The sequence below is a fragment of the Saccostrea echinata genome, unplaced genomic scaffold (assembly GCF_033153115.1).
Source record: "Saccostrea echinata isolate AGI-Se365-2 ecotype Australia unplaced genomic scaffold, CSIRO_AGI_Sech_v1 ptg000008l, whole genome shotgun sequence".
Lineage (NCBI taxonomy): Eukaryota > Metazoa > Mollusca > Bivalvia > Ostreida > Ostreidae > Saccostrea > Saccostrea echinata.
This window is the reverse complement of record NW_026889757.1, coordinates 9,443,216-9,462,944: the sequence shown is the minus strand read 5'-3', so window position 1 is coordinate 9,462,944 and position 19,729 is coordinate 9,443,216. Positions and strand designations below refer to the sequence as shown.

Sequence of the window (19,729 nt, the reverse complement as noted above, 5' to 3'; positions counted from 1 at the left end):
CTTCCACCCTCCAAAAACAGCTTTTATATACAATTTGTCCTTGTGATTGAATGTTTATTTGGAAATTTGCATAATGTAAGTTTTGTTTCAAAGTTCGATAACTCAAATTATGTCCCTTTGAACAACGTAGACAAAACGATCATTGATTTCTGCTTTATATTATGTAAATGTTTAAGCAATGCTAACAAGTAACAGGCCTGTATACTATATATAAGAAGTTAGAGAGACATTCACAAATGACCATGTGTTAAAGTCAGAGTAAATAACGGTGACGGGTAATGTCGCGTGTAAAGGACTGATTGTGAGCTTATCTCACTAAACAAGTACTGCTAAGCGGTATTGAAAAGCGTCTTTGATTGTTCTACAAAGTCATCGGCGCTTTGCTTGAGTCTCAAAACATTCACTCATCAGTCAAACAGAAAGTTTATACCTGTATATTTTTCACTGTTTTTCCTAATAATAAAAATTGACCAAGTATCTTTTAATAAGACAGTACATCAAGCATTACAATGCAATGTATTGTATGGCAGTAATATTTTTATTTAAAAGCAAAATTAATTAGCTTGCAATTAAAGAACTTCACTCGACACTCCTATTTTCCTCGGGATGTTTTGCATATATCCATATCAGTCTTTCAATAAAAAAAAAATCAGCAAAAGTAACTGTTCTTTGATGAGAACTTAGCTCTGAATACTGTTATCAGAATATATTCTGTTTATCCTTCCTGGTGCTTATCTGCATCACTCTCAAAATTTACACTCACCAGTCAAACACGAGATTTCTCTCTTTTTCAATCTTTCATATACCCAAACTAGGCGTTGCATAAAATAATAAATAGCAATGAAACAAAATTGTCGAAAAATCCTTCGACAATATTACTGCATTGTTAATTTAGAATCGTATGGAAGAGAACAATCATATTAGAGAAGGTGAATGAAAATATTCCATCCAGTCTGTTTTTCAAAACTTTTTAAAAAATTAAAAATATATTAGAAAATATGTTAATTTACACCTTATTTTCAATACCATAATATAAAACAAAAATGGACTTCATTTTATTGATTGGCATTGCATTGTAGTGCAGTGCAATAAAATGCAGTTAAATTCTTATTATGGTAAACAGTATAAATTCTCTTGCAAACAGAAAAATCAACTCATCAGTCAAAAAGGAGTGTTCATTTCTTTTGGATCTTTTGCGCATACTCAAACTAGTCATTCGATAAAAAAAAACAGTAACATGTAACTTTGCGAAAGTCTTTCGACTGAATAACTGATTGTTAATTTTGATTCATATAAAAAAAAACAACAAATATTTAAGAATATGAGAATAAAAGAACTCTCTAGTCTGTTTTTGATACCTTTTTTTTCAAAGCATGAAATGAAAAAAAGTGTGTGTATTCAATCCGTTTTTAAATTCAATTAAGAAGAAAAAAATTGACTAAGTTAATTTTGATTAGACAATTTGGCAGGCATCACAATGTATCGCATTGTATTGCAGCAGAGTGTAGTATGGTGCAATTCTACTTGTATTTAAACAAGCACAATTATTTTACTTGTCAATGTATTAGAAATATTCCCCCACCTTCCACCCTCCAAAAACAGCTTTTATATACAATTTGTCCTTGTGATTGAATGTTTATTTGGAAATTTGCATAATGTAAGTTTTGTTTCAAAGTTCGATAACTCAAATTATGTCCCTTTGAACAACGTAGACAAAACGATCATTGATTTCTGCTTTATATTATGTAAATGTTTAAGCAATGCTAACAAGTAACAGGCCTGTATACTATATATAAGAAGTTAGAGAGACATTCACAAATGACCATGTGTTAAAGTCAGAGTAAATAACGGTGACGGGTAATGTCGCGTGTAAAGGACTGATTGTGAGCTTATCTCACTAAACAAGTACTGCTAAGCGGTGTTGAAAAGCGTCTTTGATTGTTCTACAAAGTCATCGGCGCTTTGCTTGAGTCTCAAAACATTCACTCATCAGTCAAACAGAAAGTTTATACCTGTATATTTTTCACTGTTTTTCCTAATAATAAAAATTGACCAAGTATCTTTTAATAAGACAGTACATCAAGCATTACAATGCAATGTATTGTATGGCAGTAATATTTTTATTTAAAAGCAAAATTAATTAGCTTGCAATTAAAGAACTTCACTCGACACTCCTATTTTCCTCGGGATGTTTTGCATATATCCATATCAGTCTTTCAATAAAAAAAAAAAAATCAGCAAAAGTAACTGTTCTTTGATGAGAACTTAGCTCTGAATACTGTTATCAGAATATATTCTGTTTATCCTTCCTGGTGCTTATCTGCATCACTCTCAAAATTTACACTCACCAGTCAAACACGAGATTTCTCTCTTTTTCAATCTTTCATATACCCAAACTAGGCGTTGCATAAAATAATAAATAGCAATGAAACAAAATTGTCGAAAAATCCTTCGACAATATTACTGCATTGTTAATTTAGAATCGTATGGAAGAGAACAATCATATTAGAAAAGGTGAATGAAAATATTCCATCCAGTCTGTTTTTCAAAACTTTTTAAAAAATAAAAATATATTAGAAAATATGTTAATTTACACCTTATTTTCAATACCATAATATAAAACAAAAATGGACTTCATTTTATTGATTGGCATTGCATTGTAGTGCAGTGCAATAAAATGCAGTTAAATTCTTATTATGGTAAACAGTATAAATTCTCTTGCAAACAAAAAAATCTACTCATCAGTCAAAAAGGAGTGTTCATTTCTTTTGAATCTTTTGCGCATACTCAAACTAGTCATTCGATAAAAAAAAAAAAAAAAAAAAAAAAAAAAACAGTAACACGTAACTTTGCGAAAGTCCTTCGACTGAATAACTGATTGTTAATTTTGATTCATATCAAAGAAAACAAATATTTAAGAATATGAGAATAAAAGAACTCTCTAGTCTGTTTTTGATACCTTTTTTTTCAAAGCATGAAATGAAAAAAAGTGTGTGTATTCAATCCGTTTTTAAATTCAATTAAGAAGAAAAAAATTGACTAAGTTAATTTTGATTAGACAATTTGGCAGGCATCACAATGTATCGCATTGTATTGCAGCAGAGTGCAGTATGGTGCAATTCTACTTGTATTTAAACAAGCACAATTATTTTACTTGTCAATGTATTAGAAATATTCCCCCACCTTCCACCCTCCAAAAACAGCTTTTATATACAATTTGTCCTTGTGATTGAATGTTTATTTGGAAATTTGCATAATGTAAGTTTTGTTTCAAAGTTCGATAACTCAAATTATGTCCCTTTGAACAACGTAGACAAAACGATCATTGATTTCTGCTTTATATTATGTAAATGTTTAAGCAATGCTAACAAGTAACAGGCCTGTATACTATATATAAGAAGTTAGAGAGACATTCACAAATGACCATGTGTTAAAGTCAGAGTAAATAACGGTGACGGGTAATGTCGCGTGTAAAGGACTGATTGTGAGCTTATCTCACTAAACAAGTACTGCTAAGCGGTATTGAAAAGCGTCTTTGATTGTTCTACAAAGTCATCGGCGCTTTGCTTGAGTCTCAAAACATTCACTCATCAGTCAAACAGAAAGTTTATACCTGTATATTTTTCACTGTTTTTCCTAATAATAAAAATTGACCAAGTATCTTTTAATAAGACAGTACATCAAGCATTACAATGCAATGTATTGTATGGCAGTAATATTTTTATTTAAAAGCAAAATTAATTAGCTTGCAATTAAAGAACTTCACTCGACACTCCTATTTTCCTCGGGATGTTTTGCATATATCCATATCAGTCTTTCAATAAAAAAAAAATCAGCAAAAGTAACTGTTCTTTGATGAGAACTTAGCTCTGAATACTGTTATCAGAATATATTCTGTTTATCCTTCCTGGTGCTTATCTGCATCACTCTCAAAATTTACACTCACCAGTCAAACACGAGATTTCTCTCTTTTTCAATCTTTCATATACCCAAACTAGGCGTTGCATAAAATAATAAATAGCAATGAAACAAAATTGTCGAAAAATCCTTCGACAATATTACCGCATTGTTAATTTAGAATCGTATGGAAGAGAACAATCATATTAGAGAAGGTGAATGAAAATATTCCATCCAGTCTGTTTTTCAAAACTTTTTAAAAAATAAAAATATATTAGAAAATATGTTAATTTACACCTTATTTTCAATACCATAATATAAAACAAAAATGGACTTCATTTTATTGATTAGCATTGCATTGTAGTGCAGTGCAATAAAATGCAGTTAAATTCTTATTATGGTAAACAGTATAAATTCTCTTGCAAACAGAAAAATCAACTCATCAGTCAAAAAGGAGTGTTCATTTCTTTTGGATCTTTTGAGCATACTCAAACTAGTCATTCGATAAAAAAAAAAACAAAAAAACAGTAACACGTAACTTTGCGAAAGTCCTTCGACTGAATAACTGATTGTTAATTTTGATTCATATCAAAGAAAACAAATATTTAAGAATATGAGAATAAAAGAACTCTCTAGTCTGTTTTTGAAACCTTTTTTTTTCAAAGCATGAAATGAAAAAAAAGTGTGTGTATTCAATCCGTTTTTAAATTCAATTAAGAAGAAAAAAATTGACTAAGTTAATTTTGATTAGACAATTTGGCAGGCATCACAATGTATCGCATTGTATTGCAGCAGAGTGTAGTATGGTGCAATTCTACTTGTATTTAAACAAGCACAATTATTTTACTTGTCAATGTATTAGAAATATTCCCCCACCTTCCACCCTCCAAAAACAGCTTTTATATACAATTTGTCCTTGTGATTGAATGTTTATTTGGAAATTTGCATAATGTAAGTTTTGTTTCAAAGTTCGATAACTCAAATTATGTCCCTTTGAACAACGTAGACAAAACGATCATTGATTTCTGCTTTATATTATGTAAATGTTTAAGCAATGCTAACAAGTAACAGGCCTGTATACTATATATAAGAAGTTAGAGAGACATTCACAAATGACCATGTGTTAAAGTCAGAGTAAATAACGGTGACGGGTAATGTCGCGTGTAAAGGACTGATTGTGAGCTTATCTCACTAAACAAGTACTGCTAAGCGGTATTGAAAAGCGTCTTTGATTGTTCTACAAAGTCATCGGCGCTTTGCTTGAGTCTCAAAACATTCACTCATCAGTCAAACAGAAAGTTTATACCTGTATATTTTTCACTGTTTTTCCTAATAATAAAAATTGACCAAGTATCTTTTAATAAGACAGTACATCAAGCATTACAATGCAATGTATTGTATGGCAGTAATATTTTTATTTAAAAGCAAAATTAATTAGCTTGCAATTAAAGAACTTCACTCGACACTCCTATTTTCCTCGGGATGTTTTGCATATATCCATATCAGTCTTTCAATAAAAAAAAAATCAGCAAAAGTAACTGTTCTTTGATGAGAACTTAGCTCTGAATACTGTTATCAGAATATATTCTGTTTATCCTTCCTGGTGCTTATCTGCATCACTCTCAAAATTTACACTCACCAGTCAAACACGAGATTTCTCTCTTTTTCAATCTTTCATATACCCAAACTAGGCGTTGCATAAAATAATAAATAGCAATGAAACAAAATTGTCGAAAAATCCTTCGACAATATTACTGCATTGTTAATTTAGAATCGTATGGAAGAGAACAATCATATTAGAGAAGGTGAATGAAAATATTCCATCCAGTCTGTTTTTCAAAACTTTTTAAAAAATTAAAAATATATTAGAAAATATGTTAATTTACACCTTATTTTCAATACCATAATATAAAACAAAAATGGACTTCATTTTATTGATTGGCATTGCATTGTAGTGCAGTGCAATAAAATGCAGTTAAATTCTTATTATGGTAAACAGTATAAATTCTCTTGCAAACAGAAAAATCAACTCATCAGTCAAAAAGGAGTGTTCATTTCTTTTGGATCTTTTGCGCATACTCAAACTAGTCATTCGATAAAAAAAAACAGTAACACGTAACTTTGCGAAAGTCTTTCGACTGAATAACTGATTGTTAATTTTGATTCATATAAAAAAAACAACAAATATTTAAGAATATGAGAATAAAAGAACTCTCTAGTCTGTTTTTGATACCTTTTTTTTCAAAGCATGAAATGAAAAAAAGTGTGTGTATTCAATCCGTTTTTAAATTCAATTAAGAAGAAAAAAATTGACTAAGTTAATTTTGATTAGACAATTTGGCAGGCATCACAATGTATCGCATTGTATTGCAGCAGAGTGTAGTATGGTGCAATTCTACTTGTATTTAAACAAGCACAATTATTTTACTTGTCAATGTATTAGAAATATTCCCCCACCTTCCACCCTCCAAAAACAGCTTTTATATACAATTTGTCCTTGTGATTGAATGTTTATTTGGAAATTTGCATAATGTAAGTTTTGTTTCAAAGTTCGATAACTCAAATTATGTCCCTTTGAACAACGTAGACAAAACGATCATTGATTTCTGCTTTATATTATGTAAATGTTTAAGCAATGCTAACAAGTAACAGGCCTGTATACTATATATAAGAAGTTAGAGAGACATTCACAAATGACCATGTGTTAAAGTCAGAGTAAATAACGGTGACGGGTAATGTCGCGTGTAAAGGACTGATTGTGAGCTTATCTCACTAAACAAGTACTGCTAAGCGGTGTTGAAAAGCGTCTTTGATTGTTCTACAAAGTCATCGGCGCTTTGCTTGAGTCTCAAAACATTCACTCATCAGTCAAACAGAAAGTTTATACCTGTATATTTTTCACTGTTTTTCCTAATAATAAAAATTGACCAAGTATCTTTTAATAAGACAGTACATCAAGCATTACAATGCAATGTATTGTATGGCAGTAATATTTTTATTTAAAAGCAAAATTAATTAGCTTGCAATTAAAGAACTTCACTCGACACTCCTATTTTCCTCGGGATGTTTTGCATATATCCATATCAGTCTTTCAATAAAAAAAAAAAAATCAGCAAAAGTAACTGTTCTTTGATGAGAACTTAGCTCTGAATACTGTTATCAGAATATATTCTGTTTATCCTTCCTGGTGCTTATCTGCATCACTCTCAAAATTTACACTCACCAGTCAAACACGAGATTTCTCTCTTTTTCAATCTTTCATATACCCAAACTAGGCGTTGCATAAAATAATAAATAGCAATGAAACAAAATTGTCGAAAAATCCTTCGACAATATTACTGCATTGTTAATTTAGAATCGTATGGAAGAGAACAATCATATTAGAAAAGGTGAATGAAAATATTCCATCCAGTCTGTTTTTCAAAACTTTTTAAAAAATAAAAATATATTAGAAAATATGTTAATTTACACCTTATTTTCAATACCATAATATAAAACAAAAATGGACTTCATTTTATTGATTGGCATTGCATTGTAGTGCAGTGCAATAAAATGCAGTTAAATTCTTATTATGGTAAACAGTATAAATTCTCTTGCAAACAAAAAAATCTACTCATCAGTCAAAAAGGAGTGTTCATTTCTTTTGAATCTTTTGCGCATACTCAAACTAGTCATTCGATAAAAAAAAAAAAAAAAAAAAAAAAAAAAAAAACAGTAACACGTAACTTTGCGAAAGTCCTTCGACTGAATAACTGATTGTTAATTTTGATTCATATCAAAGAAAACAAATATTTAAGAATATGAGAATAAAAGAACTCTCTAGTCTGTTTTTGATACCTTTTTTTTCAAAGCATGAAATGAAAAAAAGTGTGTGTATTCAATCCGTTTTTAAATTCAATTAAGAAGAAAAAAATTGACTAAGTTAATTTTGATTAGACAATTTGGCAGGCATCACAATGTATCGCATTGTATTGCAGCAGAGTGCAGTATGGTGCAATTCTACTTGTATTTAAACAAGCACAATTATTTTACTTGTCAATGTATTAGAAATATTCCCCCACCTTCCACCCTCCAAAAACAGCTTTTATATACAATTTGTCCTTGTGATTGAATGTTTATTTGGAAATTTGCATAATGTAAGTTTTGTTTCAAAGTTCGATAACTCAAATTATGTCCCTTTGAACAACGTAGACAAAACGATCATTGATTTCTGCTTTATATTATGTAAATGTTTAAGCAATGCTAACAAGTAACAGGCTTGTATACTATATACAGTATAAGACGTTAGAGAGACATTCACAAATGACCATGTGTTAAAGTATTAAAGAAAATGAAGAAGACGGTGTTAATTTAATAAACCCTTTTGAAATGATGGAGGAAAATTTATCAAGAAATGTAGACTCCCTCCTCCCCTATGAATTAGTGACTAACAGTATCCTATTATAATTACTCTTTTAAAAGCATTATATGGTACGTTAAGCTCATCTCTAAGCCAGATTTCTGCAGTGTATAATTAATAGTCCAAAATGATGAAGAATTGTTTTACTAGTGGTACAGTTGTGGGAAACTTTTATGATTAATGCTACAGCTTTGAAAATAAAATGACAATTGGAGATCTTCCTGAAAAAAAGTTTAAAGAATTTCTTTGATTCAAGAAGTGAAAAACAAGAATAAATTTAAAGGAATATTCATTTTATTAATAAGTAGGGTTTTGAGATAAAATGCAAAAATTTCAAGACTAATATAACCTTTTATTCTTGCATCATTTTGTCTTTAGCATCTTCTGTACAAATGTCGCTTATAAAGTCAAAGAATGCGTCTGCCTTCATGTTTCTGCCAGTCAAGATCACGAGTTCCTAATTAACATAACAATATATATATTATAATTATATATACAATTTCGCGTTATAATGCGAAAATTTCGCGTTATAAGCTAAAGTTTCGAGTTTATTCGCGAAAGCTTCGCGTTATAACGCGAAAAAAAAAATGTACGAAAATGAGCTCAATGGGCTTTCGTAGTACGAGTATTCGTGGGGTTCGAACCGTAGCAATAAAAATTCTGAGTATCATTTTCTTTCGCGACTAGCACGCTAACCACTAGACTACACAAGTCATGATGAATGGGACATTTAAATCATGTTTGTGATATGACCCTTGACTTAATGGACTTCAAGTATTGGATTAACTTTCAAAAAGAAAAATGGAGCGGAGACCCACTCATATCGATGAATAGTGTTATAGTATGAGAAAATGACTCTTTTTGTCCTCTTTAGTCTGTGTATGCTATGTCATAGGCAAATAATTTCAATCTGTGTGAGGTTTTTGCCAATTGTAGAGATTTTACATAAAGTATATTTTAATGTTAGTTGAAATATCAAGGAAAATTTTGATATAATTGAGATTTGATTTTTCACCTTCATGTTTGTCACACTATAGGCTTTTTGCTCCTCATGTTCACCATCTTCTCTGTTAGATTTCACCAAAACACTGTCATAAAAATAAACAACATATTATCAGTTTTGAATAAATGAAATAAGGAAAAGACTATTATATATATATACTTACTTTATTGAAGGGTTTATAGTACAAAGACTTTCATATTTTCCATTTAGAGAAAGTACGGTGACCAGAAACGACATCCCCCCCCCCCCCAAAAAAAAAAAATAATAAATGATCTAAAAATTCTTTGTTGGCATATATGAGCTTCATACATTGAAAACATTCATTGAATATATATAATCGATCTACATGTATATGTCTGATATGTTAGAAAACTAGAGTCTTATAAAGAGGGATTTTATAAAACGTTTGACTAGGGTTTTTCACAAATCTGACACCAAATATTACACTATTCATATGGTATTTATATGTAGCCCTAAGTGCTTAAACCATATTTAACGCCCGAAACTATAGATAATACAGAGTTGCTACCCAAGGCTATAAATTATATTTAACAACAATGACAAGATTCACACATTGATTTTGAAAAATGGGGAATCATGCTACACGTATATACTTATACGCCGAAAAGCATCGGTGGTCCGCGAAATATAACAATTCTCCAACACTCAATTATAAGCATATTAAGTAACTTAGGCGATGAAATATTTGCTTTACGACATATTACGCGTTATAAGAATCACAAGTTAGAAAAGATCGCCTAGAGGGGGCAACGAGAGCAAATTGGAAAGTGCACACCTTTCTTCTTATGATCTCGACAAGGCAAGGTGACTAATGAACTGCTGTCAAAAGTTAGCCATCAACGCCGGTCAGTCGACAATGTAAATGTCATCGCTGGTACAAGACAACGGTCCTATTTCTGTAGGTTTTTATCATAACAGAAACATGCCTGCATTTGGACATAATCATTACTTTAGTGAGCTCTGCGGATTTTAGAAAAAGAAACAAACAGAAGTAAACGGTGCAGCCGCAGAAGACACACTTTGCGCGGGAAAACGTTCTGGCGGGATGGGAAGACTGCTACTAAAATGACATCGAGCTCAACTTTATACATCACTTAAGTTTTTAGAGGATGTTTTCTGATGACCTCGATGATTGATTTTCTATGAAAAATCATGAAAATCATATACCTTAAGAGGCGGCTCTCTAGACGTCTGTTCCTGTACGGGGTTTTAGTGCTGGCGGTGGTGCCATTTCTCTTTGTTATCGTTGGTGAGTATTCATTTTTTTGATTTTTGTTTATTTATCCCACATAAAGTAACTTTAATCCTTTTCACAAGCGATATAAGAGATATAAAAGTAACATTTATATGATACACTTAGGTTTGGGCATACATTTTGTCTGGAATACAGACAAATTTAAGATAAAATATAAGATTTTTTTCCTGTTGCTTTATAACTAACTATGTGGTATATTGGTACATATACTTCAAAATTTACTAAACAAGAAAGGGTCCAGGCTTTCCACTAACAGGGGATGGGGCGTGACATGGCAAAAAAATATCTTTGCATGGTAAAAATTGCTCGGTTTGATGGGTTGTTAACTACCTTTTAAGTAAGAGAGCTCGTTTTTCAAGTAAGAGTGGATAAAAATGCATGATTTTAAAATATTTTTACCCCCCTCCCCCCAATAAATCTACCATCACAGAAGAACTAGCCTGGACGTGTAGTTTGACATATTTTGTTCATAGCTGTCCCATTCGTTGGTCATACATGTAAATATGACGGTTCCGTTTTTGTTGTTGATGGACGCTCCCTTCACATTGACTGATCAAGACTAAACAATAAATACACATGTGTTTGCCTTCAAGTGCCTCATATATGGATCAAAATGTCTTCAAAAAATGCAAGACTATTGTATTTACTATTTTAAGTATCTTGTCTTTTATTATGAGTGCTAAGAAGGTTAAAAAGTAGTTGTCCAGACATTTGCAATAATTTTTAAGATTTTGCTGTCACATGAAGCTGAAATTTATTTTAAATTCTTTGATTTTAGGATATCTCAGTCTATCTCTTGTGTGCAACTTGTGGTGTTCTAGAAGTTAATGTTGAAAAACATTTTAAGTCCATTAGCTAATTGTTTTGAAGTCAATGAGAGATTTTTCAAATTAGACAAGTATAACGTTTCATCACAAACACCTGTCAACTCCAAACATCACGGAAGAGAATAAAAGTTGAATTTTTCGTGTCTTGGCTGCAAATCAAGTTCTTTTTCCATAATTATTTTTAACATCTCCATGGTTAAAGAAAAAATTGAAGAACAGAAATTTGAATAAAAGAATCTTTATCATAATTTCGAAAATCTGATATATGAATGCTTATGTACTGACATCAATGGAAAACATGTACTATTTGCAATGTAAAAATGTTAAAAGATTCCCATAACACCTAACCCCCCCCCCCTCCCCAAGAAAGGTTTCTAAAACATTCAGAAATGGAGACTTTCTACTTTCTATCATGTTCAAAAATGTTATCTTTTTGTTATCATCCTTATTAATCTATACAACATTTTACACTTTATAGGACATTACTGTGAAACATGAATGAAAAATTAAAAACTATAACTATAGGTTTTTATTAATTTTTCTTACATGACTATTTGTTATTTTCATGAATTTTGAGGAGAAGGCTTGTGTCATCTGTGCATCAGAGAAGTAGAATTTTGCAGTATATCAATATCTAGATAAATTTCCACTTTAATTTAAAATTGATGTGCATAGTACAATTTTATTAGTCTCATATTCGTATATAACCGTTGTATATATAAATTGTCATTTAACCTGTATATAAATTGGTATGAATTGGTATTTAACTGTTATATAAATTAGTATTCTTGAATGATAAGGGATGATAAAATTAAATTAATTTTTTTTACGAAAATCTGTATTTTAAAAGCAATGATATGTTTTTAAATTCTAGTGAAATTGAATCTTAGTATTGAAAGTATATAATTTTATGCAGGACACAGAAACTAGAGCAGGAACTTGAAATTTGACCATTAAATGCACTGATACGTGGAATTCATGTCTTGTTTGCCATATGATACCGTTTGTGTACACTGTCATCATTGAGGGATAGAAAACACTCGCACATGTAAATGTTAATGCAAAATTACAATAAACTTAAATATATCTATAGAAAATACCCTAATCCTACCATTTGCTTAAAATCTACTTAATATTCATATCACAGATAAAAAGTCTTACAAGTAACTGCAATACTCTGCATTGATACCAATGCCGAATAGGAAACAAAAAATTCTATTCGAAATGTATTTCTTGTTACTGATCTTGTAAACTTCTCCTAAACCTTTGAAAAGAATTTGTGTAAAGAAATCCCAGTCTTTATCTAAATGGGAAGAAATGATAAAGATTTGATAAATAAGTCAAAATATCGGAACCGTCTTATTTTCTATATCACATGGCCGTATAATCATTACAGTATGATATTTTAGTATTATGCCAGGTATTTTGCACAGGTGAATCCCATATTTCCTCGATTACTACACATTTTTTTCACCTTGAAAGCATACATCTGACCAGCGGCAGTATTTTATTTACTCGTATAAACAAGTAAATAATCTCATGACAATACATTGTTCTTTGTTAATGACCTCAACTGTGTCAGAAAAATCGAACATTATCTTAACTGACGCATACAATCATGGATTAATAGGACAACTCGTAAAAGAATGTAATAACCCACGCAACAAGTGTCGCTAAACATAAAAAGGAGCCATTTATAAGGCATAACATCATAACAAATTCTTATAAGAAAATATCAATGAAACATAATTTTATTTTTGTATATAGGTCATGGCATTTATATTTAGAATAGTTTGGAAACACATTTTCTGTATTTATACTGGATATATCCACGTTTTACGAAATTATAACATAAAATATTATCTATTATGTAATATAAAATATTTATAATATAAAATATAGTTTTATTTTTTTATATATATTGAATTGTAATTACACTGTAATATATAGAAGTTCCAGTTTATTAAGCCATGCAGTTATTTTGTCACTTTCTTAACAAGACATGTAAAAACCACAAATCCTAACTCTGGTGGGCCGATTCCATACTTGTATAAACAATATATGGTTAGCGGTCAACCGCTCAAGAAAATGTCCTTTTAATTCAACAAATCACGATACAACCAAAAAACAAAGTAACACTTGTAAGAGAATAAAGAAAAAAAGTTATATATTTTTGGTAACTTGATAAACAAGGGATGTTGTCTTGTTTTACGTAAAGGATCAAATATGAAACTTTACTTGAAATATTGCCCATGGGTAAGAGGTAGGATCTAGTCACATCAATGTCTTCCGACTCACTAGGCGGAAATCATTAATAAAATGAGATGTTTCATTCATCTAAAAATAATTAATGAAATTAAACAGCTTTATAGACAGTAAAAGGTATAAAGAACATGTTATTTCCTTTTTAAATACATATATTACTTCTTTTCAATAGACTTTGAAGTTATTAACACACATAAAGTTAATACTTTCTCAAGGAACACAATGGCATGTTGCATGACAGACTCATTAAAACAAAAAACAAAAAAAACTTGCTTTTGCAAACGATAATGGAAGTATCTTATTACACTGTAGAATTCTCTGTTCATTCAAAATGTAATATTTGATTGCCTCTTTTTTCATTTAAGGACAGCTGACAGTGGATTCCGGCAAAGAGAGGGGAAAAGAGCGAATACTGAGCAGGCACATTTTTGTAAGTGTCTAAAAAGTTAAACGAAAGATTTTTAAAACATTTACGTGTGCAAACTAGCAACTGCATTAAAGTCATGTAGTAATTTGAACTTTAAGATGTTTTTCTTAACCTTGTCATTTTACGAGTAAAGTACCAAGCCCTTTACCCTTGAAACTTTTCACGGAAGATAATTCGAAGCTGAGATAATTCGAGTAGGTATCATCTTGTGCGGGGAGATAAGTTCATTTCTTATTGACAGCGATATATCACTGTTGTCACTCATTCGTGAATGCTAAATTTGTCGACCCGATTCAGTCACTCAAAACAAGACCTCGTCTTGATTAACTTTCAGTTGTATGTATTTATAAGTATGTAGTGTGATTGGTTTGACCAATGTCTAATCTTCATCTTGGAATTCTGTTTTTTGTAAACTTCTTTTCGAACCAAAGGCTGATTTTGTAGTTTGTTCTATCTATAAAATCATGCAGGCTTACTGAGATGAGCTTCATATTTGAATAACTCGTGATTTTTTTTTTCATTTCCAATGAAATAGGCACTAACTTTTTATTGTGAATTCATTTCCTATTTAAAAAAAGGACAGTTAGGAATTGTCATTGTTGCAATTTTTATTTTTCAGATGCTCAATGACCCTGTTCAGAAGAGATTTGAGGAAAGAAACAAACATTTAAGAGAAGAGTGCTCAAGATTAAAAAATTATTATGTCGCTCAAAATTCAGAGGCAGCTGTCAAAGAACATCTAGTCCTTAATCGAAAAAATAAAATTGTATATTGTGCAATCGAAAAAATCGGATGTACATTTTGGAAGCGAATTTTCCAGATTTTGAGTGGTTGGAGAAATGTGAGCAATCCATTTAGCATTAAAGGAATCCAAGCTTATGAGGGATTCTCCACCGCCAAAAGACTTCCGTTTGACAAAATTTATCAGTTACTGCGCATGTCAACAAAATTCATGTTTGTAAGAGAACCTTTTGAAAGGTTACTCTCGGGATACGTGGATAAAATCTATTCGCCAAACACAGCATACTGGAATTTTATTGGAAAACATATTGTTAAAAATTTCCGTGAAAATCCATCCAATGTTAGTCTTGAATGTGGACATGACGTTACATTTTCAGAGTTTGTGGAATATTTCATTTACTCCCAGAACTCTAATGAGCGCCGAGATGCACATTTTGTCCCTAGTTTTGAACATTGCAGACCTTGTGAAATAGATTATGACTACATCGGAAAACTTGAAACTTTCCAAGAAGACACATTTCATATCTTGAAAAAACTGGAATTAGAAGATATGATTAAATTTAGCAATTTTCAAAATGAAACTGAAACCGATGCACTCATAGATACAGTAGATTATGTTTATTCCATGAAACGCTCTATACTTAATTGTATGACATTTACTAAAGGACTCTACCGAGCATGGAGGAAACTTCAAATACGTGGGATTTTAAGTAAACATGTAAAGTTTCCATTCCCAATTGACAGAGATGTGAATGTTACACCAGAACAGTTCAAGGATGCGTTATTCAAAGCGCATGCGCAATCAGGGGATAAAAAATTTCGCAAGAAAAACCGCGAGGAGGCCATGTTAGAGGCATACAGCAGAATTAGCCCTGTGTTGATGGAGAGACTGAGGGATGCTCTTCTAATAGATACGTCTCTTTTTGGATACGAAAAAATACCGAAAAAGTTACTAGACCTAAAATACACCGTCCCCGATGATGGTGGTTTCCGGTACTTCGACAACATTTGAGAGTATAGTATTTCAAAAATATCATTATGAATAAAAGTCATTCCATTCATTTTTTTTCTTGTAATTCTGTTTATATTCTGTCAAGTATTTGTCTTGCAGAGTTGCTGGATTAAATTTCTGTAAACTTTGTTTCTCTATTCTTGTTTTCCCTTCTAAACCATACCTTTAATTGTATTCATGTAAATTAATGAAACAAGGGTTTCTTCAATATCAGGTGCTCAAAAATGAAACAACGGGTATTATACTTCAGTATTATACACCAAAGTACTGAGCAATACATCACATTGGTAAGTTGGTTACAGTGTCACTGAAAACGAAATATATTTGCAATTCTAACCGGTATAGTTAAAAAATAATGAATTTTAAAATTTCATCTTCTCGTCAGTTGTAGACTGACTAAGTTCTATAAAATGTAGAAAAAATATAACTTGTTTACAAATACAACCCGTAGTCTCTGATGAGACTGTAGCTCTACTGTTCTGGTTTGTACATGTATTTATAACAAAGGAAGAGAAAAGTAGCACTTGGACTTGAAGCTTTGCAACAACAATAAATAGAATAATGATCCATGGTTTAGTCTCTTTTTGTGTCAAGATTTATCGCTATGAGAGTAAAACTGTAGGAGTAGCCTTTTGAAAAAAAATTACAGAAATTTCGATTTTCAGTAACCATTGCAACATCGTTCATCAAAATAAAAAAAAAACCATAAAGACAACTATGTATCTCAGTGTAAACTATTTGTGTGCCAAGTTGTATTGAAATCAGAAATTTCTATTTTCAGTAACTATGGCAACAACGTTCAAAGGAATCAAAAACTGATAAATAGAATTATGTATCTTAGTGTGGTCTACTTGTGTGCCAAGTAATATTCAATTAAGACCAAAACTGTAGGAAGAGTAGCATTTTGATAGTATTTCACAGAAATTTCTATATTTAGTAACCATGGCAACACCATTCACCAAATCAAAAACCGCTAAAGTGAATTATGTATCTTAGTGTAGTCTACTTGTGTGCCAAGTTATTATGAAATCATAACAAAAGTGTTGGAGGAGTAGCGTTTTGAAAGTATTTCACAGAAATTTCTATTTTAGTAACCATGGCAACACTATTCATCCAAATCAAAAACCGATATGCAGAATTATGTATCTTAGTGTAGTCTACTTTTGTCCAAAGTTATATTGAAATCAGACCAAAACTGTAGGATGAGTAGTGTTTTGAATGTATTTCACAGAAATTTCTATATTTAGTAACCATGCCACCCACACCGTTCATCGAAATCAAATATAGATAAACAGAATTATGTATCTTAGTGTAGTCTACGTGTGTGCCAAGTTATATTGAAATGAGACCAAAACTGTAGGAGGAGTAGCATTTTGAAAGTATTTCTCAGAAATTTCTTTTGTTTATTTTGTTATTAACTATGATAACACTATTCATCAAAATCAAAAACAGGTATATAGAATTGTGTATTTTAGTGTACTCTACTTGTGTGCCAAGTTTATATTGAAATCAAAACTGTAGGAGGAGTAGCGTTTTGAAAAATTGTTGACAGACAGACGGACAGACTGACAGCTAGACGGACGGACGACGGACACCTTACTATCGCATAAGCTCTTCTGGTCTCTGAACAGTAGAGCTAAAAACGAACACCCTACCAAGACAAAAACAGATAACTTACCAATTTCTTGTAAATTTTGAATTTACTGGGTGGCCGCGCTAATTGTAAAATTTACAACATGATAACTAGTTATCGTGTTATAAATTTTGCATTTACATTAACCCAGTAAATTCAAAATTATCAAGTTACACATTTTGCATGTACCTTTTTATTAAATTAATGCATTACCCATTAAATTAAAAAAAAATACAATACAATATGATACCAAGACAAAACGGACACCTTACAAGTCTGCATAATCTTTTCTGATCTTCGACCAGTAGAGGTAAAATCAGGGACCTATATACTATATTATCCCATGTTTACCCCTTTATCCCGTGGATATGACTCATTGGATAAATTTTTCATAATCCACAGTTGTGACGTCACAATGGTTTTTGCGTTAGCGCGATGAAGTAAAATAAAGTGGAGTCCTATATAAAACAGTGTAAAACATTGGTTGTGAAGTATTAAACATGGGATAAAAAGAATCTCCCATGATTTGTAGTTGGATATGACTTTTATCCAACTCGTTGTGTGTTTTTATCCCCTCGCCAAGGCTCGGGGATAAAAAACACACAACTCGTTGGATAAAAATCATATCCAACTACAAATCATGGGAGATCCTATATGTATATAGGTCTCTGGTAAAATGATGTCATTCATTTTAAAAAATATTTTATATACACTTACACTGGACTGAGAACCTCGACATTAGTATTCATGTCGTCATGCCTTTCTCATGAAAACAGGAAAAACAAATCACATCATAAAACATTACTTTTGTTATAAAAATGAAGGTGTAAAAACTAATTCTGGGTCTTTATCTTTCAAAATGATCCTTCTTTTATTGCATGTACATGTATTTTGCAAGTTAATTTTTTTTTTTTAAAAAAAATGGAACGATTTTTTAAAAGTTTGTTCAATTCAACATCATAAGTTAAGAATGCGGTTGTTTTTCCATTTAGTACATTTACTTTACCTGACTGAAGAGTTGGTGAAATTAAATACAGCAAGTATCTCTTACACATGCTAGAATTTTCCATGGTACGAACAATATATTCTTTTCTAAGCACAGTCTCATACCCCCTCCGAAAATTCTAAGATTCCCTTGATCCACCTATTACTGATATAACTTTTTTCTTTTTTAAAGTAAAATTCATAATTCATTGAGATGTCAGGGACCTTTATGGTTACTTATTTGTGCGAAGATTGCAATGCAACATCATTAATTAATAATGATATATACCGGGTAGCTCGTTTCTCAGAGCAAATCACAAGTTTACAAGCATCATAAATATATATTCTATATGAAAAAGAACACAACTTAACAAAAATACATGTATGTCAATAAATATGTACATTTATATGTATAATGTACATATTATCTTGCAAATACACGTGTTAAATTGAAAAAATTGTTTGCATGATTAACTGTATAGGCAGGAAAATAGATATCTACGTGTACAAGCATTATTAATTACAACGAGGATAACTTAAATATCAAATGTTTAGGTTTTTTTAAATTAATTTGTATATTCTACATCTAGATGCAAACCTTTATATATAGGTATATTCTAACCTACACACAAACTTAAGAAACATGCTGAGAAATACTTTACATGAGCCAATGACTATAAATGAATTATATATTAACCTTAATAATGTACATTCACACATATTAAGCATACTTATATAAGAATAGCAGGATTCAAAACATATTTTTTTTATAATAATTCCATATCCAATATATTTGCTCAAAATAATTCTTTTAAAATTAAAAAAAAGATAAGATAATTGTTGTTTGAAAACTTAATTCTGGCCTTTATTGCTTACACCTTGCTTTTTTCAAACAGCTTCATGTTCGACACATTAATTATAAGTATTCATAAGTCTCAAAATGTTACTCAAATGATACCCAAAAGAGCAACCACTATAGCTATGATTTATAAAGTTTCTTTTAAAAAGCAATTAGCTTATAACACCAAAAATGGGAATAAAACCTCATAACACATAAAGGACGGTTTCTAAATTTGTTTTCATAGCGTTCTTCTTTTAAGCACGGTGAATTTTGTTAATTCTTTGTTATTGGTCATCTACAACATTTCTTTGTTGAAAATCATTCTGAATCTTCCCACACAAGTACGCTGTTGAAATTAAAAAGATTCCTTGTTGACATTATCTAAGTAGCTTTTGGAGACCAGGTCATTCAACAATTCTGTTGA

General features: G+C 30.9%; 2 protein-coding genes across 2 annotated transcripts in view; one reads left to right on the top strand and one right to left on the bottom strand.

The window, feature by feature from the left end:
* The window catches only part of LOC133181047 (SH3 and PX domain-containing protein 2B-like), an 81,122-nt gene extending 72,000 nt beyond the window's left edge, over positions 1-9,122 (bottom strand). The window contains exon 1 of the mRNA XM_061315576.1: positions 9,111-9,122. The gene's annotated coding sequence lies outside the window, so the exon portion shown is untranslated. The remainder of the gene's footprint in view (positions 1-9,110) is intronic.
* A 1,350-nt stretch (positions 9,123-10,472) lies between these two features.
* LOC133181393 (carbohydrate sulfotransferase 14-like) lies at positions 10,473-15,868 on the top strand. Its single transcript, XM_061315908.1, has 3 exons — positions 10,473-10,569; positions 14,033-14,097; positions 14,714-15,868. Exons 1-3 carry the CDS (start codon positions 10,473-10,475, stop codon positions 15,845-15,847), a joined length of 1,296 nt encoding a protein of 431 aa, XP_061171892.1. The 3' UTR covers positions 15,848-15,868.
* Positions 15,869-19,729: the final 3,861 nt, after the last annotated feature.

What these genes read in the sequence shown, in the direction of transcription:
- LOC133181393 (XM_061315908.1), top strand. Translation starts at nt 10,473, where the DNA reads ATGAAAATCATATACCTTAAGAGGCGGCTCTCTAGACGTCTGTTCCTG. An exon ending in ATTTCTCTTTGTTATCGTTG is followed by an intron (nt 10,570 to 14,032) that starts GTGAGTATTCAT and finishes TTTTCATTTAAG; the next exon opens with GACAGCTGACAGTGGATTCC. An exon ending in TACTGAGCAGGCACATTTTT is followed by an intron (nt 14,098 to 14,713) that starts GTAAGTGTCTAA and finishes TTTATTTTTCAG; the next exon opens with ATGCTCAATGACCCTGTTCA.